This window comes from Opisthocomus hoazin, chromosome 7, assembly GCF_030867145.1.
Source record: "Opisthocomus hoazin isolate bOpiHoa1 chromosome 7, bOpiHoa1.hap1, whole genome shotgun sequence".
Lineage (NCBI taxonomy): Eukaryota > Metazoa > Chordata > Aves > Opisthocomiformes > Opisthocomidae > Opisthocomus > Opisthocomus hoazin.
This window is the reverse complement of record NC_134420.1, coordinates 48262712-48286517: the sequence shown is the minus strand read 5'-3', so window position 1 is coordinate 48286517 and position 23806 is coordinate 48262712. Positions and strand designations below refer to the sequence as shown.

The window sequence follows — 23806 nt, the reverse complement described above, 5'->3', positions numbered from 1 at the left end:
GTTTAAGGAACTAAGGCCACATAGAAAACTGTTCAATTATCTTCACGGTTCCCATGAACTGCTGTTAAAATCAGGATGAAAAGAAACAAGACACCCAAAGGTGTCCTAGCTTCAATGGACAATTGAAACTCCTGGTAGAGGAGAACTACAGATATTTCAATTTTTAACACTATCAAGGTCTGGTCTCCAAAATACCACCTGGGACCCAGTTCCCTTGCAGTACAGGACAGAAAACAGAAGTCTAGAGATCATCACAATCCCCCTGTTTCCAACAAGAACATTTTCCAGAGCATCCGTCTGATATTTCAGTTAGCAACTGAGTATGAATAGGAGCCAAAGTTTGTAAGGGAATTACTAAACACAAAAAGGAGTTTTGGTGACATCTCCATGAGGGCAGAGTTTCTCTAACCAAAGCAGGATAAAATTATTCAAGCAGTTCTATGTTAAGGAACAAGATCCAGGAGCAGTTTTACCAGATGTCTGCAGAGACAGGAAAAAAACCAACAAGACTTATTTTCCTTTTTTATCTTTTCGTAACAAATTTGCAAGTTTTCAAATTACGCACTGCCATTAACAGGATTTTGAACCTGTGGAGCATAAGGAGACACCATGACAGTGACCAAGCACTGACAGGTTGCCCAGAGAAGCTGTAAAGTCTCCCTCCTTGGAGATAATCCAAAGCGTTCGGACATGGTCCTAGGCAACTGGCAACCCTGCTTGAGTAGGGGGGGTTGACTAGGTGACCTCCAGAGGTCCCTTCCAATCTCAGCCACTCTGTGATCAGTGAACGTCTTCTATTCCGTTTCTCACATTCTCTAGATTCTCATTGTGCAGACTGTCACCAAGATTTGCCCAGCCTCTCCGATTCTTTAGTACACTGACCCTGCTTGTAGACCACCCTCTGCTACCCAAAGACAGACCCAAATGACTTGGAGGGTGGAGGAACATGAAAGATGAAAGGTCTGCAGAAGAGATCAAAAACCAAGCTTGCTAGTTAGTATTTAGCTACCTTACCTCAGAATTTCCTAAAACATGCCATCAAGAAGACAGGTTGCTGAAGCTAGCAATACACACTTCTTTTTACTAGAGAATGGTGAAACGCTATGTTAATATTATAACTACATCACTGCAACATAGACAAATATTGCTCAAGGACCAATTTTTGCTCTCCTTGTTTTAAACAGCTCTTTGAACCAAAACAGCAGTTTGGATGAAGCTCCACAAGAGTAGGTTGTTGAAAAAAAACCTTGTCCAAGGACCCTAACAAAGGGCTGCATCCTATACCACAGACAAGTGTCTAACTACCTGCCATGGGAACCAGATTTAAGAAAGAGCATCACTAAGCCATGACTTGCACACAATATTTTTTATAGTTTTTACTGTATATATTTACAGTAGACTTCCTTGCAACTCCCAAGCAGTAGCAGCCTAAGGCTCAACTACCCCATTTTACAAAAAAGAATTCAAAGTAAACCGTAGCCTAAAATCAGGTAACAAGTGTCTGCATAGGCAGTAAATTTCTGTTAAAAGACATACATAGACAAACAGACAGACAGATCTTTTCCCTCAGTGATCCAAAACTCATTTATCGTAATTAAAAAGCAAGGCAGCAGCAGGAAGTCTCCTGACATGATGCACTATCCACTGGTCCAAAGTCAGTGAGGACATCCAATGAAAAACACTGCTCCACAGCTTCTTAGCGAGGCGATGCCTACGAGAGCGGCTGCAGTCTGATCCCAGGTGTCCATGCAGCAGTCAGTTACGCTCCCTAAGAAGTAGAGGCCTGCCAGGCAGGGGTTACTGCAAGGGGGACAGGGCTGCTGCAGCCGGCTCTGGCTTCAGCGCAGCCTGTGAGGTAATGTGAATTCTTTGGCTCCAAGTAAGCACCTGAATTCCTTGGAAACCACAGGAATCCAGCACAGAAAAGGTAAATATCCCAGTGGAGCCAGTGCTAATTAGGAAGCTAGGCTACCGAAGGTGGAGGCACTGCAATGCTGAGGGGGGTGAGCTCAAGCAGCAGGATGGCAGCGGGTGGCAGCCGCTGTGAAGCCCAGCTGTCTATGCCACTGTGATGAGAACTCTCGTGTCCCTCTGGAAAGTCTCCCCCAGCTTCTGCTTCTCGGGCCCTTTGCAAGAACATTTTGTTTTCAGCTCACTTTTGCCCTTTTTTTTAAATAAAAAAATTTCAAAAAAACTCTGTTTTTCAAATTCAGTGTCAATCTGACTAAGAAGTTCCTGCCAGGCCATTCAGGTTCAGAACTAAGGCTGCCTAAACCTGGTAGTTTAGGCAAAAAAGTAGGCTATAGAGAAGTCTCCCCAAAACAAGGCACCATTTCACTATGAATTCGCCATACCACGTGTCAAGTCCCCATCATGTCCGCAGGCACCAAGTAAGACAGGTCCACCAGGCTCCTTTCTCTTCCACCAGGAGGTACAGAGAGGGAAGGAAGGTCAGACGGGAGAGGGAGACGTCCCTAGCTAGCAAAATGCAGAAAGGTCACAAACAGCATAAGCTATTCATGGTCCCATGGTCCCATGTCTCTTCAGCTGTGCTTCAGACACAAGTCAGGCTTGTTATTCTCTCCTTGCATGGATGCCCCTCCAAAAACCAGCATAATCCATCAATTCAACAGTTGGCTGTAAGAGCAGCCTTGGGACTTCCACAGAACTGGGCATGATGAGTCACCTTCAAAAGCATGTCAAAGTTCGTAATTAAGACTGTAGTTTATTAACAGTGCACCTCTTATTCATACTAGGATATAAAGGTATAAACGTATGTCAATAAATATATTCCCTCACATACTTTTGAAGTGTCAGATAAATAAAACTACCCAGATTTCTAACATATGATTAGATGACTGAGTTATATTCTGAGGCAAACCCGGACCAAGCTTGCCAAGACCACCCCATTCTTCAAGCCTATACCTTCAATACAAAGGTCCCAGCTACAGTTCTCCAGGCTGTGAATCACAGATGGCCAATCTAGATGATAATTGTCCTTTCCAGCACCAAGTTACTAAGTATCTGCCAATTTAACAGATGTACAGCAGCACACTTTGTCTACTTTTTTTTTAAAATATGTACTAGAAAAGTGTTCAACACCACATTTTTCAATCCAACAAACAGGATCTTAAGTCACCCAGTGCTGCTTTATGCCTTAAGCACAGCTTCAGTCTTGTTTCAAGCCTGAACAAAGGAGAAAAAACCCCCACCCCACTCCCTCCAAACAGATCACCGAGTGTCCCCCAACGAATCTAATAGCAGCTTTCCTTCTAGAGGTGAACCAGGCCTGAAATACGCAAGAAGAGGTTGACTGAGTTTGAGGGAGGCAAAACCAGAAAAGCAGTATTGTAACGAAAGATGAAAACATAGAGAACATTCACTGACACCATTCTTCGGTACTCTCCAGAAGCCCAATATCCAACTCTGCTGACCTAAGGCTCTGTTCCTACAGCTCTATCCCTACTAAATACAGCTTATTCCACAGGGAGTAGGGTGGAAATAGCTACAAAAGCAACCTACTCACCATCAGCACTTCGTAAATTCTACTTAATATTCTTTTCAGGGATTAACAAAAAAGCCTTGAGGTCAATATCTTCCTGAGAAAATGCATTAAAAAAAAAACAACACAGAACTTTGGCCAGGGCAAACCACAGTCATGCAGTACTTCCTGCACAAATCAAGCAACAATAGCTGAAGGCTTTGTTACACACCTCCGGGTACACACTCTTCACATCTCCTTCAAAAGTAAACATTTTCTTCACTCTTCCACATGGAAAGTGAAACACAATTTACATATGCTGGATCCATAATCCCCTTCACCTCAGCACTGAAGCCTCAAATTCCACTCTAGATCATGTCATGACAAGTCTAGCTGTGCCAAGAGGAACCAGGCCTAAGGAATTATCTAGTCAAGCATCACAAATGTGTATAATACCAGGTCTGTTCCTTTTAAAGATCATTACATCTTATGGTTTCCTGACAGAACTCCTTTTCTACTAGATGTCACCAACTTTACTGCTACAGTCAGGTTCCTCCTCTTCTTAGAATATGCAAAGCATAACACTGGAGGGGAACATTACCTTTCAGACAAAGAAAAAGTGAAAAAGAAAATTAAGAGGACAACCCAGAAGCGGTCAGCCTGACTATACTTCAGAGACTACCTACCTTCAGAAAGCAAACTCATAACATGGAAGTCACCATAGTGCACCACAAGCACTAGCGGAGGTCCCGAAAACAGATTCCTTTGTTCTGCTGGTGGGTTTCCCCTTAGATTGCTTCAATACCACCTTTGATTCCAGGCCCTGAACTTACCTCCCAGTTCTCTGCTTACAAATTGCTTCCACTCTCAAGCAGTGTGGGGTTTTTTTCTTAAAAAAAGAAAACAAAACAGCTTCCACTCCCAAAGGTTAAAGCATTCCCCCCTCCCTGCAGAGCTAAAGCTTTGTCCCAGCTTTAAACCAAAGCATTACACTGTGTGAGACAATAAAAGAGTCTCTCCCAGCACTTAACTCACACTGTTAAATGGAAGGCAAAAAAGCTAAATGGGAAGCCAGAATCCAGTAGCTCCAGGTTCCTTACCTCTCACCAACCGAATTTGCAAATCCAGTGTACAGGAATAAGCAAAGTCTCTAAAGCTAAAGACCACTAGTGCCATCTGGAGGCCACACAGAACAGCCCACCTAAGGTCTTCATGAACCTGGGCTCATGCTCGAGTGTTGTCCTCCGAAGAAAGCTTGCCAGCACTTGCTGCACAAATATACCAACTCTACAGCCATAGAAGGGAAAAGTTTAAGAGTAATTAAAGATATTGGCTGCAATAAATTTATACCCATCTTGTGAACACATTCAACTACAAGTCTTGCTACAAGCCTTTAGCTGTAGCTGGCACGACAGCTGAAACTGCTCGGTGGGCAGCTGAAGTTTAATAACAGAACTAGCATTACCCTCCAGAGTCAGGATTGTTCTTAGACCAGAGATAACATTTCATTATTCCCTCTACACTAGTCCCACAGGTGTACTGGTACAGCTGACCACATCACAGAGCAGCACTAAGACACCTAGTGCCACAGTTAGACTCCACAGGTACCTCTAACAGAGAGCTGCAAGATGAAGGAAAGGATACCTACCATTTGTAGTACTGTGGTGTCCTGCACATATACGGTCCACTTGCCATGTATGTGGGCACCACGTGCTCTAGATTTGATTACCATTTAAACAAACGGAACCTAAACACATATAAGACTGTTAAGGATTTTAGAACACTGAGAAGTGACGTGCAAGTATTACCGTCACATGGGTTATTACCACGACAGAGAGTCCAGAAATATTAAGATTGATGCTTCTGGATGGATACCCAGAAAGAAAAAACTTACATTATTTGCTCAGCATTGACTGCAACACTGTTTCAAGCCCTAGAAGTGAATATTCTGAATGCCAAAAGAACAAAAAAATTCAGCCAGCCAGCACCCAGGTTATCAAGTAGGGGCACTGGCTCACAAACTCAAAGAAATCAGATCATTGTCTCAAGAGACCTTTTACCTAGGATAGTCCAGGTGATCTACAGTCTTGCTACCAGTAGGAGCTCCTGGACTATTACCTTCAGGAAGGTGTTTCCAGGCACATGAAGGATAAAATGATTATTTGGAACAGCAAGCACAAATTTTCCAACAGCAAATCACATTTGATGCCTCCCGATTGCGTTCTGGGATGACATGAATGGTTCTGGGGACAAAGGGAAAGCAGTGGATGGTATGGCTCAAGACCTGAGCACTCAAATGGCCCCTGTAAAGCTAGAGAAATGGGCTAACAGAACCCTCACAAACTTTAGCAAAAGCAAATGCAAGAGTCTTGCACCTGGGAGGAACAACCCTGTCCAACAGTACAGGCTAGGTGGACAGAAAGCTATTCTGCAGAACAGACAAGCAGTCCTGGTGGACAACAAGCTGAACATGCACTAGCAGTTTGCCTTTGCCACAATGAAGGCTAACTAGATGCTGGGCTGTATCAAGAAGAGTGTAGCCAGTAGGTTGAGGGAAAGGATTAGTATTTCTTGTGAGTGCTCAGCGAGCACTGGACACACATCTGGAACATCACCTCCAGTTACGAGCCCCCCAGTAAAAGTGTTGAGACTTAAGCGATACGAGTCTGGCAGAGAACTATTAAAATGGCCTGAAAAACATGATGCACAAGGAGAAGCTCATGAGAAAAGGATTGTTTAGCCTGCAGATAAGAAAGTTAAGAATAGACCTAACTACTGTGTTCAACTCGTTAATGCATGGCTATAAAGACAGAGCCAGACTTTTCTCAGAGGTGCACAGCAGAAGGACAAGAGCAACAGTCAAACCACAGCAATGAAAATACTGATTAGATACAAAAAGCATGCATACATTCACAGCAAGAACGGTCAATGAGCATTGGAACAGGTTGGCAGGAAAGACTATGGAATCTCCATTCTTAGAAAATATTCAAAACTTTGATAGAAGGCCGCAGAGCACCTGCCCAAACTTTGAAGGTAGTCTTGGCTTGAGAAGGAGGTTGGACTAAAAACCTCCAAACTTCCCCATGATTCTATCTTACAGGATTCACTAGAACTGGCTGACCAGTGTATTTCAGTCGAAAGAATATACTTGTTTCCTTCCCAAGACGTCTAATATAACTAGAATTGTTAACAGAAAAAAAAAAACCACACATACACATCCCCACATACACTCCCCCCTCTCCCCCCCCAACAAAACATGTTACTCTACTGTCAGAGACAAAAAATGCTGTTTATTATGGAACTGGCACACTTGCCCCCAAACAGAGTAGAACACTTGTCTCTTACACAGATGGATTTTTGCAGAAGTCAAGTCATTTGTTACAATAAGATCAGCAGAACTACCTTTAAGACATTAATGATGGTGCAAATCCTATTTCAGAGGCCTGATAGGCACTGCCCATTTTGAGAACATCCTAGCAATCTACTCATATATTCACAATCAATGACCATGTTTCCCTCTTCACTTTCCAATAACATGCAATATTAGCAACTAACAATTTTATTGCTGATTCCCAAGAGAAAAGTCTTGCATGCCAGGCATGTTTAAGGCTCCTTTTCTAAAATGAACATAGTTGTCAAGTTTCCCCACTGACCAAGATGAGCTACCCCTTCCTGCCCCACTTCAGGGAAGCAATCTCTGCACCTTATTTTTGCAGGCAGAGGCACATCACAACACACAGGAAGAGGATCTGTTCCTCAATTTAAAGAAGGATATTTCTTGCGGGATCATTATTAATATGACCTTTTGGATTCAGTATCTGCTTTGGATAAAGACAAGTTGGATTCAGTATCTACCCAAGACAGAGCCATGCAGGCTTGAACCCTAGAGATATTCTTTCTGGGTATGTCAGATGTGCTTATAAGACAAATTCAGCACCACTTAAAACTGTTGCAGAAGACAGCCCTATGACATTGTCTTCTCAAACAGTACTAAAGTTTCTGGTCTGTTGGAAATTCAGATAGGTGATTATTTCAAATTTATTAGTTACTACAGACAGGTATTTAGCTAAACTTCTGTGATGAAGAGAAACAGGTATTTTTGGTAGAATTGTTCCTCCTGGGATTCCTAAGTATCTTTCATGACTTACATGGAAAAGAAAATTGACATCTTGCAGGGCAAGAACAGTGAACTAGTCTAAACCCACTCACTCAATACTGTAGAAAATACAAATACTGACCCAAAAATTAGAAGAGCAGTTGGAAGTATTAAAACAAAGGCCAACACAGCTAACAACAGGTCTCCAACTGCTTTTGTCTTTAGGATTAAACAGAAAGTGAGAAAGTTTAGATTCCCTTCACCTTGGAGGATGGAGAAGGGGTACAAAGGCATCAAGAATCCAAAGAGGTTTCAAGAATCTGACCTTTAGCACGATCACGCCAATGATTGTGTGCGTGGCCATTCAACCCTTAAGAGTTAAAAATTTGCTTTATTTATTACATATGTAATAAAGTCTCTCACTAAAGATCCTATAATCTATATAAAGAACACTGATGGGACACAGCATGATGAAGTATCATATATTTAAACTCTGCAGAACTCCGTAACTCGCACCGCCCTCATTTGCTATTGTCAGGAGTACAAAGGCAAGCCAAGACATCTCTGGATCACCAAGTGCAGTTACACAGAGAAAGAAGAAACCTCCCTTACCTGGCCAATCCTTCCTCGTAGAGATAGATGACAAGTGGATCGTAAGACGTAACCAGAACATAGAGGCGCACATCAAATTTGAAATCTGAAATACAGTTGTGAAGAGTCAGTGACTGCAAATATCTTTCAGACATCATATGCAGTTGAGGAATTTCAACAGACCCTGAGAGCAATAAACCATTATTCTGCTGCTGACATAGGTGCCTGAAGCTTTCCCAGTTGAAAAGCTTCCAGATTTCAAGGAACTCTCTAGTTACATTTTTCAACTACTAGAAGATAGAGCACTCAATTATTCAAGTAAATTCCTGCAAAGGTTGCAGAGATGCTCAGGTGTGAGGCTGGGGGAAGAGAAAAAGGCAATTCCTAAGCACACTTACCATCTATGAGCAGGGGGTTGCTGATGTAACGAGAAACCAGGATGTTGTCTTCCAGGACAATCTGGTTTGGCTACAGAAGAATAGAGAACCCAAGAGTGAAAAAATTGGAGGCTTAAGGAGTAAGAAGATGACTAGATCAAACCCACCATTTTTTCCAGCCTTCACCTCCTAAAGCCACTTTGTACCAACAACTATGTCTGGGGAGGGAGGAAAAAAAAAAAGAAAAAACAGTCACAACATACTTAAGGTAATTAGATCCTAACCAGAAGCCTGGGAATGATTACATTGCCAAAAAAAATGCCCATTGAATCTTCTAGTTAAGTGCTCCTTAGAGGAGAAGAGAGATATAACAGCCACATGATAATGATGTAAAATAGGCAGGAAAATAAACCACATCTAAGAAGTGACTGTCATTCTGTTTGCTTCTCAAGTGTTTAACCAAACACACAGAGGAGGGGTTTAGAAGACACTGCAACAAGTATGTAACTACAGTTGGTGAGGAAGTCACAAGCAAAGAAAATGACTCCTCAGCTTGTGATCTTTATAGCTAGATCCTGGGCTGGTATCCAACTTTTTGCCTGCATGAGTAAGTACCTTCTACTGAGGTTCAGTTCACAGTAGGGGCTACTGTACCAGGAAGACACTACCCTTGTAGCTCAGAACAGAAAGCTCTATCTATGACAAATACACATCGCTACTTCATGGAGTCTGTTAAAAAAGCCTTTACTTCTGCTGCATGCAAGCCTCTCTCTTGTAACCAGTTTTAACTACTCATACAAACAGTTTCTTGCAAAACGTTTTCTTGCCTTCAGTTTGCAAAAGACCCAAGAGAACCCCGTCATTCTGCCTGTACTCAATTTTGTATGTATTCAGCCACAGCACCAGCATCGTGAGCAGGAAAGCCCAGGCATATAGAGTGAACACATACAACGTGAGGGAACAAGCTCAACTTCCCTCAGCGCACCACACACAAGTGACAGCCTGTTTTATTATGGATCAGAGAAATTCAAAGGTTTGTTGGGGTTTTTTTGTTGTTGTTTCTAAACACTTCTATGATGACATTCTAGAAGACTCCCTTAATGACATTACACTGAAGGAAACTGAAGTCTTTGGGCCAAACTAGCTGAAGTGTTTCTGGAACAGATATGCACAAAGGGAGATTGGTCCCAGAAGGGTCTTTTCCCCAGTTCGTGGCCAACTGCCATGTAAGCCTGATCTCGTCCCTCTCTTTCAAGCAAAGAAAAAGCTGAGTGCAGCTCTGGAAATACTTACCTCATATACTTGGCAAATTGCTCCCTTATTTTATGGGAAATGATCCAAGTAGAGAACAGATGAGGCAGCACAACCCTTTCAGTGCAAGGGAGGCTAAAGGGGTTTGAGTGAGTGAAAACAAAATGACTCACCAGTCAGCTTTGCTGCTGAGAATATTTATTGGAATCCCCTCATGTGTTTGGCTCCCGCAAGATGTATTTGTTACCTATGACAACCTAACTCCCTGCAAAGCCCCAAAGGGCAAAAGACACTATAATCAGCACACTGAATTCAAAGAACCATCCCCTTTACATCTCAGTGAGAGCACACTGGCGTTTAGATAACACAGCTCTAAGATGGATACACATCCTGTTGTATCACATAAGGTTTTATTTTAACTGGTCTTTTTCAGTGGAAAGAGGGAGACAAGGAGACTGTTTAGGTTGCACAGGGAAACAACTACTGAGAGTTCTGGGAATCTTCCCAAGGCCAGCCTACTGTCAGCCACAAGGAGAGCATGAAGCAGCACAGCTTCCCAAACTGTCTCAAGGAGCATGAACTCGCTCCTAATAAGCTAAGACTTGAAAGTAGGTTGCAAGATAAGTACAGCATACAAAGAAATAGATTGCTTTTGGTTACACAGCATGGCCCCAGCCAGGCTTTGCCAGCTGCTCAGGGCTGTTGAACTGTTCACCAATGTATGGCTGAAATCCAGAGCAAGGCCAGTGTCTGGTTAGATGTTTCCATGCCCCTTGCCTGGAAGCTGGCATAGCGTTGCAGACAGTGTTACTGAAGTGCAGTCCTTTTGCTGAACACTTACATTGTTTATCAGGTAGACACCTCGACCCCTGGAAGAGGCCACGGGCTTCACTATCCATGGGCCTCTGTCCTTAGAATAGGTATCTGATTAAAAGAAAACAGCACAAGTCTGAAACATCTTCCATTTTGCTTATTCACAGAGGAGCAAGAATCAATAATGTTGCCTACAGTAAAAGCTTTAGAGAACTGCATGAGGAGATCACAGTCTACTTTTTTGATGTCCTATTTTACCCCTTGGGACTCACTGCAATTATCACATCCCTTCCCTGAAGCCCCTCCTGCTGCTCCCATAGATTCATTTCTCTGCTCTGTGCCTCCTTTTGGCACTTCTCTCTTCAGTACTCCCACGTAGTAGGCATCAATATTGTGAAGGTGATCTCCAACAACACTGCACAAAAAAAAAAATAGCTCATTTCTGGAGCCTTAAGCCCACATCACCTTCTTGGGGACTTACACAGGCATTGAGTAAACAGAAGAGTAGAAATTATATCAAGAAATCACGTGGGCCTTTTCCACTGTCTTTCCAGATTACTCTAATTTTGTTGCCTTAACTACCGGCACTTCAACAGGCTGGGACATTAAAAGGAATTCCCTTCCTCTCACCCAGTCATTTTGCTTTAGATCTGGGCATCATCAGCCATTCACTTACTGCAGAAGTCCTGGTACTCTGTCGGGAGGATAAAGGTCTGAGGTAAGATATGAAATGTCTTGAATCCATGAGCCAGCTGCATACGACTGACGTTCTTGTACAGTCTGTCCTTGCGTGTCAGTTCGTATGACCTGAAGTCCCAAAACAAGAGACACTATCTATTTTTTCCCCCCCATAAAAAAACCCCACATTACAGCAACCCTTCATCCTAATTACTAACACATCTGTAGCCCTGTCAGGTATCTAAACCCTAACCTGCAATTACTTGTCAGTTTTACTGTCCCTGTCCTATGGCTGTATTAATATCCATCTTCAGTTGTAGCACCTCTTGCAATTCCCAAGACAGACTGAAGCACAGCAAACTGTTATAATGGTGTTTGTAAACGTTAGCAAGCAACATAGACTATCTCTGTAACTAAGAACCCGAAGGCCCAAATACTTTGCTTATACCATGAAATATAGAAAAAAAAATTCTAAAATCCAGTATTTGGGCTACAGACAAGCACTTCAACTCATATACTATCCCCCAAAACCTGTTTAGAATGAAGACGGATGTGGCACAGGCCCAGTGCATTGGGACTTTACAGTATCACGTATACTCTTTTTTTTTAGAGCTATCTATGTTCAGATTTCTGCAAACCAGCACAAAGACATTCAGCAAAACATGATATCAAGGCCTTACCTAGGGAAATGATTGACTTTCTGAATATCTGTAAGGGAACGCAGCAAGTAGGGCTTCAAGTGTGATCCTGTCCACATGAGATTATAATCGCTGCTATTAGGGTGCACCTAAAGAGCAACATAAAAACACCACGCAGATCAAAACACAGAAGTAGTGAAAAGCACCACCACTAGTCCTACAGACTGTGAATTTATGTCTACAAGACCAAAGCAATGCTAGTTTAAGACAATCTCCTCCATCTGTCTCTAATATTAGGGCAACTCTAGCCAGACTTCTGTCCTAAGATACTGTACAATGGTGCTGGGAAAAAAACATGTCATATTTTTCAAAAAAAACTTGTAGTTTTCTTATTTTTATAGACTAAACCCAATTCATAAAGCGTTTTACATTTCAGGAAACTTGAGAGACCGATTTCTTAACTTTGTGTTATTCAGAAGAAAATCCACCGTACACACACATATCTCAAACTGTCATTTGCTGCATATAGGGCATTCTTTAGAGCAAGACAGGTGCTAAGAAGAGAAATGTGAAACACTACATCAATGCTTCTGTGAGCTCACAAAGGCTGAGAGATTAAATCCTTCAGATCTTCCCAATGGTGAGGTGACGCTTTAAAAGAAGAAAAAAAACACAGCTTCAGCATCCCTTTCTCTCTAATTTTACAGGCTTAAGCCTAAAGGGTACTCCTTTGAGAGACCAAAATCATGATATATTTCCTGTCTAACTTGCAGAGTATGTAAAAAAAAAACCTCAAGGGGGTCCACAGCAACTTCCTGGTTCTAACCCTGCAGAGGTAAAAAAAAAAAAACAAACACAACACACACCACACAAAACAAACCCAAAACATAATAATCATCATCACGACCACCTCCCAGCCCAGTACATAATCAGATCTGAAGTTCACTGTACTCACCTCATGGAATCCATGGGCAGTCAGAATGCTTCGAACCAGACGGCTGTCTGTTCGCACAATCTTATAGGACAAGCGGTAGCGCTCTGTTAAGAGGGCAAGAGACGCGATATTAGAATCTGCACCTAGAAGAATAAACCCGTTACCTATGCTACCAAAGAAGAGAGAAGACCACCACAGGACTCGGCACAGTACAGCTGCAGTTAATCCACAGTGGAGCATTCACACAATAGAGCACATAACAGGCAAAGGGTGATAGGAAATGCCTGTCCATCTCTTGGGGCATTAACTCCAATAATGGCATCAATCTGACTTGCATCAGTCCTTAGGTACTATATTGCTGCATCACTGAACACTGTCATATCAAAATAAAGCACAGGACAGGCTAACATATGACCAGATTTTTTTCCAAATAGCTCTTTATATAGACTACTTTATAACACTCCAAACATGGTTTCAGCTTTCTTCTCTATTCAAGATTGGTATTCCCAGCTAAAAGTAATTGCGTCATATGCCTCTCATTGTCATGGCTAGCTTTGATGATCACTTTTTAGATCCTGAAAACCCAAAATAAAACTCCGAATTTTTGTTCACATCTCATTCACCTGTACTGATCTTCCAACAAGTAACTGCAAAAAATAGTAGGAAATAAAGTAAATAGGACAAGGAAAAAAAAAAAGAGAAAAATTACTATCCAAGTAGAAAGTCATAAAAACAAAAGCAGCAAGCAGCACTGGAGGTATAAGATAAACAGAAAGCAAGCAGCAATACGAGAGGCCAGTTGTCATACAAAAGAATGTGGCAATCCATAAAAGAGTTCAAAGAAAGCAGAGGCAGAAATTGCAGGGTCACTTGGAAAAGACACTTTACAAATTGGTTCAAACTGAGAACAGAAAGATGAACATTAGATTAAAACTCAGGAAATACGTTCTACCAATAAAAATAAGTCTAAAGAAAAGAAAGACAAGTATCATAATCTGGGACTGGACACAGCTCAAGGAAATTTAACAAGGTGCGCTGCTCAGCAGTAGACTTGTAGCAGTAGAGACACCACACTCCAGTTAGGAGACAAGTTACAATTACCATCAGCTACTGCCACCATTCAAGTACGTTCTTAACTCACATTAAAAGGTTCTGCGGTTTCCACACACAAATCACCTTCTCCACCCCTTACCCCAATGAGCCAGAAGCATTTCTGCTTGGATAGGATATTAGAAATGAGGGCACCAATTACCTAAGAAAAGGAGAAGCAAGAGAAGAAAGAAGCGTCAGCATCTTCAGAAAAAGAAGGCGAGTAGATTTTAGCTTTTCTCCAGCTCAGCATATCCAGAATGAGCTCCCAGCTGTACACACCCAAAAGTACTACCTCTTACAATCCAGAGTGTTTATAACAACTCTGCCTCTTATTTAGAGGCTCTCCCTCAAGCGCTGCCAGAGCCACAATCATTTTGCTTATGGCCTTACTCACAGTTGTGAGACTGCAGACGCAGAGATTTGTTACTACAGCTTACTACTGTTCTTACCACTGTGGGGCTGGCTGCTTTATTTCCCAGTGAAACCCTCTCGAACCTCACTGCAATGACTGATCTTGAGTTATTAGCTACAGAGTGGTTTTAGTTATATTCTGGTCGCAGGTTCTAGCATGGCCTCCAAGCAGACAGCTCCAACGCGAAACACATCAGGACCCAGTAGACAGACACTCGTCACAACCCAAAGATGCGATAAACATTCACCAACTGACGAAGCATTTCTGAACCTCTCAGTGCTCAGAAACAAGAGAAGATTGTAATTTCCTTCCTACCATGTCCTCTGTCCCACCACAAAGAGAAGGGAACATCCAAGTAAGAGACTTCCACCTCATGCCCTCAGGCCAAAATCTGGCACGTAGTTGCACCCACCTCCAATTAGGCGGAGGTAGCTGTCGTTGGTCAGAATGGCTTCAGCATGAAACACCAAGACGGGGATCCGCCTGCAGCCGCCACCAGTCCACTTGATACATGGATGATCCCTGAAATGGCAAGACAGTCAGTATAAGCAGCTGCTGAGCCTCAGACATACAGCAGTTGCTTACAGTGATGACACAGCAATTCTCCATACTTGCCCATGCTTGCGCACCTAGCCTGCGGGCAGGACACAGGCAAATATAACACGGGGAAAATAATGGAAGATTGGTGAGGAAGATTGTAAACACGCTCAAGTGACTTGCAGCTGGGGTGTAGAAAAATACATATATCATTCTAATTGTTGCCTGTCCTTGTGTGTTCAACAAGTAGAACATCCACGTTCAGATAACACAGGCCTGTGATAGACTTAGAGGCACCCCACTGAACACCCTGGAGATTCCTGCCCTGCTGCGGGAAATATCAAAGCACGGTGGTAAACTACGCCTGCGTGAATCCCCCAAGAAACAGGGGCAAACAGCAGGTTTGGCGACTCTCTAGCAAGGACCGAGTTCCACAGTACCCGTGTCTCCGCCTCTGTTCCTCTGCCCCGGTGTTGCTTCGGGAATCCCCCAGTTGCAAGAAGTAAATTTATTTTTGTTACCTTGCCATTTCCACCATGGTTTTGTGGTTGTTCCCGTGCCCTGCCTATGTTGACTCCCACACACATGCTAGGCATCTTTGGTACTCAGCTGTAAAGGGAATCTTCCAGATCATCCTCTCTTTGGGTCGGTCTTGCTAGTCTAAGTCAGAGTTCTGTTCAATATGTATTTATTTTACTGAGTGTAATTTGGGAGAAACCTCGTGAATTTTTACAGCTACAGTTCTCTCGATTTATAGCCTGAAAACAAGCTTTATAATTCAGGATAAACCATAATTGTTGGTGTCCACATAACCAGAACTTACAATGCAGGTCCCAGTCTCCAATTTAAGAACTGCAAATCAGTGCATGCTAACTGGTTGCAATCCTGGACTCTGAAGTGCTCAAAAGGGCACTCATGCCGAGTTTGAGAGACTAGAACAGGCTTGGCTCAACACAACGGATAAACTTGCATGTTCTTCCTTTTTAATTTCTGCCAGATGCAGTGGAATGCAAGCCCAGAATTCAACAATGACCCCAGCCAGCCACTCCAGGTTCCAAGCTAGTGATCAGTTCTGTCCAAAACAACAAGACTACATTGGGAACAATCATCTCCTCAGAGAAATTAAGGACACACAAATAAAATTAAGGTCTGTTATATAAAATCCTAAGATCACAGAAAGAAAACCTGCCAACCTCCCTAAGCAACTAAAGCTCAGACTGCTTATTACTCACCATGCAAGGAAACGGAACCGTGAAAAAAAGTTAACAGAAAACAAGACTGAGGGGTTGGAGAGACACATGCCTATCTACACAGACAATAAGAGATATAGAGACTGGCAGAGATACACAGAAGCATTTATCTATAGAATTTGCAAGATCATTGTCTGCCAAAGGTTTGGAGAAACTACACAAGTCAAAACACTTCCTACACTTAGAACACAGGAACAGAGATAAAAGGGCAACTTTCTGACGCTAGGACAAGCAAGTACTCTTAAGTGTAACCTTGGTCCTCTTAACCAAGTTGTTATTACCTTTATCACTCAGACAAATTAACTTCACAGCACTCCCATCTACTTCTACCACCTCTAAAGAAAAAAAAAATTTTAAAAACTCAGAACAACAAACCAACTACTGGGGTGTAATTAGCTGTTCAGACTGGACGGGACCCGAGAAGCTTCCAGAATTTACACTACATGCCAGAGCCTTATATAAGTGGGAAACAAGCTGAGGCAACAGGAGGGGAGTTTATGTTAAGCCTGTCCTGAGGATTTGCAGTAAGGCTCAATCCTCCAAGTGACAGTCATTCATTCCTAACCTGACCCTCGGTCACTCAATGCAGACACACCACTACAACTATCTTCTGGGTGAAAGCAGTTGTGGACCTTTCCATCTATAGAGTCTGGCAAATCTGAGCCAACTACTTGGTATGAACCAACATTCCTCTAAATGCCTTAAGTCACTGCCGTTTGCAACTAGGCACTCAGTCACAATATGCACCCAAAAGAGAACAAACAAGACATATCAAAGGAGGTCCAGCTGAAACAGAAGAGGAATTTCACTCTGGGAAATAATAAGGGAGCGACTCCTTCACAAGCAAAGATAAAACAAGTCACTAAACACAAATGAAACAAACATAGACTAGTAAATAATAAGAATTCTAGGAGCCGAGTTCTCACAAGACAGTTTTTAAAAAAGGACATAAAACATTGCATATCAGTCTGCTGTACAGTATATTTCCATTCTCTGTAGCAAAGTAAAAACTAAGACAAAATAAAAACCTAAACAAACAAAAAGAAAGGAAATTCAGTTCCTTCATTTTCTTAAACATCATCAAGAAAGTTCCCCAGCGTAAGAACATTACAGGAAGAGATCAATGAAACTATGGACTTTAGAGTAGCCAAGGAATAGCTGCACCTCCAACCCTGATGAATACAGTGATCTTTCAAGCTACAAACGTAGTCAGCCTGCCCACAGGCTTAAGGCCCAGACCAACCATCTTCTGCTTTATGGGTAGGAGTTGGGTAAGGAATGTAACTGTCTTTTCAGATTAGTACAAATCCTGCAGGAAGCAGAGGGAGATAGAAACAGTTAAGAGGGATTTTTCCTACTTACTCCAGGCCACCTACAACATCTTCCTCCTCCTCCTCTGAGGATGAGCCAGTTTCCTCCAGATCTCGAGCCACACCGACTGGCATTTCCTCTGGGAGTTCTCATACAGCCCAGTCTCAGTAGCCTCTGCACCTCTTTCCTGCAGACTCAACGGATCTCGCAAGAGCAGTTACCTGCAATAAGGATTAAAAGCATGAACGCACAGCTGAGCGGGACAGCGAGAGAAATGTAACTTCACTCCCACCTCCTGTGAATACACATTTCTCACTGGACTATCAACAAGCTTGTCGCGGACTGTGAATCGCCTCCTAGCCAAGGGAGTGCCGAAGCATCACCTTCCAGCAGATCACTCCCCGCCTGCCCGTCAGAGTCATCCAGGCGCGGCCCAGCCCTGCCCTGCGGCCGCAAAACCGCACCGGGCTGGCCAGGCCCGGCCCCGCGGGAAACGCCCGCTTCTCCCCGGCGCCGAGGCTCCCCCGCCGCCCGGGGTCAGCCGGACACTGGAACGCCTCCACCGGCCTGGGAACAGCCCCCCGGCCCGGAGGAGCGGCTGGGGCCCGGCCTACCCCGCGGCGGCCGGGCCCGGTGGCCCCATGAGAAGCAAGAGCGGCGGGGGTGCCGCGAGTCGGGCCCCAGCAGCCAACCGCCCCTCACCCTGAGACAGCAGCTCCCTCCGCAGCCTGCTGCCCATACCTGCTCCCGCATCGCCCCGGCCGGCGGGGCGGGCGGACACGGCCGCCCGGCAGCCGTGGCCCCTCCCGCCGCTTCCCCGTTACTACAACAACCGACGGGAGAGGGCCCCGCCCCGCCCCCAATGCGCAGGCGCGCCCCCGCCCGCCCCAGTGCGCAAGCGCAACAGCCCAGCCGCTAGTTCGGCCTTTTCCGCGCCCGCCGCCGCCGCTTCCAACGCCTCCTGCGTGGCGGGCGTGGCGAGGGGGGGGCGGGACCGCATCGCGAGCTGTGAGGGATTCGATTGGCGGTGGGTGCCCTGACGTCAGCGTGGTGCGTGGATGGAGCGGCGCGCGCGCGGCCAATGGAAGCGCTAGGCGGCGGCGTGCCCCGCGGGAGCGGGAGGGGCCCCGAAGAGAGAGCGCGGCCGGTAGCGGGCGACGCCGGGCGGTGGCCGCGGCCTGGTCCCTGCGGGCAGGTTTCGCGCCGGCCGGGAGGATGAGCCGGTTCCTGAACGTGCTGCGCAGCTGGCTGGTGATGGTGTCGGTCATCGCCGCCGGCAACACCCTGCAGAGCTTCCGCGACCACAGCTTCCTCTCGGAGAAGCTGTACACCGCCAGCCCCGGCCTCGGTAAGGGCCGCGCCGGCCGCCCGTGGGCCTCGGGGCCTCCTCGGGACCCCGCCTCGGCGGCGGCTGCCGGGCCCGGGAGCCGCCTGCTCCTCCCGGCGGGGGGATGGCGGGCGGCGGGCGCGGCTGCGGGTGGTCCCCACGTGCCTCCCCCTTTCTTTGCACAGTGAACGGGCTCCAGGCGCGGACCTTCGGCGTGTGGACCCTGCTGTCGTCGCTGATCCGCTGCCTCTGCGCCATCGACATCCGCAACAGGACGTACGTAGGGCCGAAGCGTCGCGGTTTGCCAGCTCCGGGGCGGTGCGGAGGAGGCGGGGAAGCAGGAACTGGTCCTGAACTCTCTGCGGGGTTGAAAGCGTTCCCCTGAAAAAGCTGACAGAGCAGTGCGGGGTTTGGAACTCTGGGGAGAGCCAGTGCCTGCGAGTTCTGTGTCTTAGCTCAGGGCGGAGATCGGGAGATCTGAGAGCTTCTTATGTCACAAATTTCTGAGCTCCAGCTTGCAAAGCATCTTCTGATAGTGCTGCTGCTCTGTTGACGTTAAGCAGTTGCTAGTGCTGTGGTCTGACTGATGCTCGGTACTTCTTTTCCTACGACAGCTCAGGTAAAGACTGTGGCAGGTTGAGAGGCCGCTTGCAGTGGTCGTAACCCGCAGCCTTCTTCCACAGACCCTTATCTGGGGCTGGGGGCAAGGCCTGAGGTGCAGCCCGGGGCTGTGGTGGGAGGCAGGCCATTTCTCCCCGTGGTAACAGAAGTGTTTCTGAGAGGGATTTCCAAGCAGGGTGACTCTGGGTCTGTGTCAGACAAAGCTCATGTTGGAGGCTACTAGAACTCGCTCTTTTGTCACTGCCTCGCCCAGCCCTGCAGCAGAAGTCACTGTTCACATGGCAGCGTGTCCTTGGATTGCCTAGGCGGGGACTCAGTTGTCTGTTTTTAGGGGGTGGTGGTAATGCCAATTGCTATGCAGCCAATTATTTCTTAGGATTTTTATCTTGCATCTCTTGGACCTGCTCCCTTTCCACAGCTGTGGCCCCTAGAGGGTAGCAGGAGCACAGGTGGGAAGATGTGTTGGGTCATGCAACCTGGAGTCAGCCAAGTCCTGTTGTCCTAGTTCTCCGCTCAACCAGTTCTCACCCTCTTTTTGTGTGTGCACATGCTTCTCGCTTCATTCTCACTGCACTGGTGCCCTACCCTTGCTTTCCTCTCTTCACTTGTCTTCAGGCCAGATAATGCCTGTGACTTTCAGTGCACGATTGAACATGCTGTCCTGTTCCCTCAACTGTTGTCCAGGGAGCTTTTGCACCTTGCTGGGCAAGGGACCAAGTGCCCTCTGTGCTGCCACAGTGAGGACAGACAGGGCAGCAACCAGGTTTGCCTCTTCCGCTCAGCCATGCTCGTGCCCATACTATGGGCTCTAAGATAACCTGCTTCTTTCTGCTCTCCAACAGCCTCTATTACATCACGCTCTTCACCTTCTTTTTGGCCCTTGTTCACTTCCTCGCCGAGGTCTTCATTTACCACACTGCAGCCTTGACAATTGGAGTTATGGCACCCCTCATGGTAGCAAGTAAGTAGAGCTCTGCATCCTCCCCCCACAAACTGTCCTTGGAGCTATGGTTTGCCCCCCCCGCCCCGAAAAGGGAGGGGATGGTGGGAGGGAATGTCTCATCTCCGGTCCAGCATTTTCTGCGCAACTCATCCTGTACCTCCATCGCAGGTTTCTCTATCTTGGGGATGTTGATTGGGCTTCAGTACCTGGAGGTAGAAGCACTGTCACAAAACAAGAAGAAAAACTGAAGCTGAGGGCCCTGTGTAGGTCAGCGTTGTCTCCTGTCTTCACTGCCAAATTCTGCTAAAGCTCAGCTGGATTTCTCCAGAACTCCGGTCCCACTGGCGGATCGATGTTGGACTCTGTCAATCATTCTTCATTACCAAGTGGGTTTTCTTGTACAGGCAACATTTAAATTGAGTGATGTCAAAGATGACCAAGTCCCAGAGGAGTTTGTGTCAAAGCTTGCGGGGGGCAGTTGGTGACTGCCTCCCTGGAGGATAGCAGGGAATGTCTCAGGCGTGCCCAGTGCACTAAGGACTTCTCTCCCAGTGTACCTGTGGGGAGGAGGTATGGAGCTAGCCCAGGATCCACCGAGCACTTTGGACCAGAAAGAGAGAATGTGTGCTGCCCCTGGCACTGCTTGGACCAGAAAGAGAAAACACGTGCTGCCCCTGGCACTGCTGTGTAACTTGCATATCTGTGTGTGTGTGTTCCTCGGGGGCCGTTTCTAATAAATGCCAGAAAACTGCAGGGCGCTGTGTCTGTCTTTCTGTTACACAGCAGCAGGTAGAGATGTGCAACCTCAGAGCAAACAGCAGTTTCTACTGTGTGTTGCAGGGTAAATCATCTCTCTGAGCAAGCCCACCTTTCCCTGACTCCTTTCCACAAAGTTCCAGGTCTGACTGCTCGCATTGCACACACGAAGAGAGTTGTTGCAGCTCTCGCTTCTGCAGCACACTGGTAACAGCAAGCCGCACACATCTGTGAGCGAGGACGGAGCTACCTTTGCAGTGAGCTATAACTACAGAAGACGGAGAAAACAGGAACAGGTTGCTTAGACATAGATGAAATAATGCCCAAAGCAGATGGGCAGTGCACAGAAGGTAGGAAGGAGCGAGCAGGATCTCCTGGGAAGGCAGTGAGGAAAAACACAGAATGCAGGAAAAGAGCACAACAGTAGCACGGGGCAGAAAGGTGATTTTTCCATTCTGCAGAACATTTCAGGCTATTGAAAGAGCCAGATGTAGACTGTTTCAGCCATTTAATATGAATGTGTCAGGTTTCATTGTACACTTTGAAAATGTTTTTATTTTATATAAAAACAATTTAAAAGCCATTTTAGACCCCCATTCTCAACCCCAAACTAGCAAAGATAGGACTTTAATTTTTTAATGTGTCAAAAGATTGTATAATTTTACCCAAAAAATGTTTTGTCGAAAATGGTATGTCAGAGAGGACTGTTTTTATCTGTTCCACCTGGTTGTGGGTTTTGTCCACCCCCCCAATTATATATGCATAACTGCTTGATTTAAAGAGTATAAGGACACTTGATGTCTTCACCAGGGGAGGGATGCTGAAAACAAAAGAGGGCAGATATAAGGATCTACATTTGTGTTTAGAAGATAAACAGCAGCATACAGAGGGGCAGTGTCTATGAGACACAAATGCTGGTAAAAGGGCTGCTTCTCCTGTTTTCTGTTATAAAGTGGGAAGCTTCCGCACTGGAGCAAATCTGAATTCCTGTCATACTCAAATCCCTCTCTGTGGCTGTGAAGAGCAACACAGCCTTGGCTGGTTGTCTCAATATATCACTTCACAAAAGTTTTTATGCAGTGTTGAAACACACACAAGGCACTTTATCGTTAAGGAGGAAGAGATAGTCCTTAGCCCAGGGAGCTTGTGGTTTGACTCACTCCTGTTGCTAGTGTAGTGATGAGCTGGGCTTAGGCTGTAGCTTCATAAGCTGCAGAACTAGTCCTTGCCTCCAGGTAGAAGGAGGCATATTGGTATCTCTCAGTTACTCCTAACATGTAGGAACATTAGGGCAACCTCAGTGAATTCTGAGCGGAGGTTTATCCACAGATGAAGACTGCTTCATCTGGGACAGCCATGTAATAAAACCAGAGCCGGCAGTGGCAGATGCATTGCTTTGCACTTGCTGGTGATACTGCTGAGGCCTCTACCCTCACCTGTGCAACACAGAGCATCACAGGCAGCAAGGCAGAACAATCACTCTTCCTGAGAGCCAGCTGAAAGCTCTTCCAGGGCTGCTTACAGAGTAAGTGTGGTCCAGCTTCTGCACTGCATGTCACAGCTTGCTTGTGAGAAGAGATGCAGCCACATGCAGGGTGCCACCCTCATGCTCAGGGCTAGCCTGGAACTATGGCATTTCTCAGCACGCGTGCTTTTTCTCTTCCAAGCATACATAGTGGCAGGGGGAAAGCAGTAGGTTTTCCCAACTTTTCCTCCCAAGCAGCAAAGTCTCCAAAACAGCAAGATGCAGAGGTAAAACTGAAGAGAGCGACTCCCTTCTTGTTTTGCTCTTTCACACTCTCCCCAAGCAGTTCACTGGGCTTCTGTCCCGAGACTGAGCCCTCTGTCATGGTGCATATGGAAAAAGAGCACAGTGTAGGTAGCAAAGATGGGAATGAGGGGGGTTGCATCTCCCAGCTCTGCCACCCCTCTGTTTCACAGCTTTGATTCCTCAAGGACTATGGGACCAGTGCAGGCTTCTGGCTTCACTTTCTGTAAGTCAGACAGAGAAAAACAATATGGTTAGGATCCTGGGTGGCCAGACCTAGGCGTCAGAGAGACAAACTGGCCAGAGGCTGGCTAATTTGCAGCTCCCTGCTAGTGTGCAGAAATACCCAAAGAAGAATCACCATCCTCAGAGTGCACCTGGTTCCCTCCTCCTTCTCCAGACCCTTCTACTGCCCAGACAAGGGGCACTGGGGCAGCAAGGCAGAGCAAGGGTTCCACTTCTCCTAAGCTACTTACTGTGGTCCTCAGACCACAGTTAATTCACAGAAGCTGTACAGGCCCAGGTATCAGCCCACAGCTAGCTCCCTGGAGACATTTCACTGCGGCACAAGATCAGCCTCAAAGCAGTGAAGCTGCAGGGCCAGTCCCCTGGGCAAGGGAAGGAACTGGGAAGTCCTCCTTCATGCCACAGGGCAGCGCAGTGTCTGTGCAAGCAGCAAGGAGAACCTGCATCCTACGCACCCTCAGGAGGCTCAGCACAGCAGCCAGCACCTTCCTGTCCTTGCTCTGGCGTGTCCAAGGGCCTCGTCAACTCCCAGACAGATATCTGGTTCTGCTTATCTTCAACTCTTTTCATCCACATCCTCCATTCAGGGCTGGCAACCTCTGCCCCACTTCTTCCCTATACCCAGCTTGGACTTGTGGCTGAGATAATTCCACAGAGTTAAAGAGCCATAAGAAATAAGGCAAA

General features: G+C 45.9%; 3 protein-coding genes across 8 annotated transcripts in view; 1 reads left to right on the top strand and 2 right to left on the bottom strand.

Annotated features, from left to right (window-relative positions):
• TTLL5 (tubulin tyrosine ligase like 5) overlaps positions 1-18310 on the bottom strand; it is a 150530-nt gene extending 132220 nt beyond the window's left edge. For all 5 annotated transcript variants that reach the window (XM_075425856.1, XM_075425855.1, XM_075425858.1 and 2 more), the window contains exons 1-9: positions 18203-18310; positions 17513-17682; positions 14776-14885; positions 12881-12963; positions 11968-12074; positions 11286-11416; positions 10638-10720; positions 8567-8636; positions 8190-8274 (exon numbers count right to left, since the gene is read on the bottom strand). In XM_075425856.1, the coding sequence (XP_075281971.1) occupies positions 8190-8274; positions 8567-8636; positions 10638-10720; positions 11286-11416; positions 11968-12074; positions 12881-12963; positions 14776-14885; positions 17513-17595 (752 nt within the window). In that variant the 5' untranslated portion in view covers positions 17596-17682; positions 18203-18310. The remainder of the gene's footprint in view (positions 1-8189; positions 8275-8566; positions 8637-10637; positions 10721-11285; positions 11417-11967; positions 12075-12880; positions 12964-14775; positions 14886-17512; positions 17683-18202) is intronic.
• Positions 18311-18555: 245 nt separating this feature from the next.
• Positions 18556-21105, top strand: ERG28 (ergosterol biosynthesis 28 homolog). The gene is made up of 4 exons (XM_075426145.1): positions 18556-18809; positions 18974-19064; positions 20252-20370; positions 20521-21105. The coding sequence occupies exons 1-4, from the start codon at positions 18677-18679 to the stop codon at positions 20598-20600; spliced, it is 423 nt and encodes a 140-aa protein (XP_075282260.1). The 5' UTR covers positions 18556-18676; the 3' UTR covers positions 20601-21105.
• Positions 21106-21614: 509 nt separating this feature from the next.
• Positions 21615-23806, bottom strand: part of FLVCR2 (FLVCR choline and putative heme transporter 2) — a 35393-nt gene continuing 33201 nt past the window's right edge. The window contains exon 10 of one of the 2 annotated variants that reach the window (XM_075426144.1): positions 21615-23100. In XM_075426144.1, coding sequence (XP_075282259.1) covers positions 23044-23100 — 57 coding nt within the window. In that variant the 3' untranslated portion in view covers positions 21615-23043. The remainder of the gene's footprint in view (positions 23101-23806) is intronic. The other variant, XM_075426143.1, reaches the window with a different exon arrangement.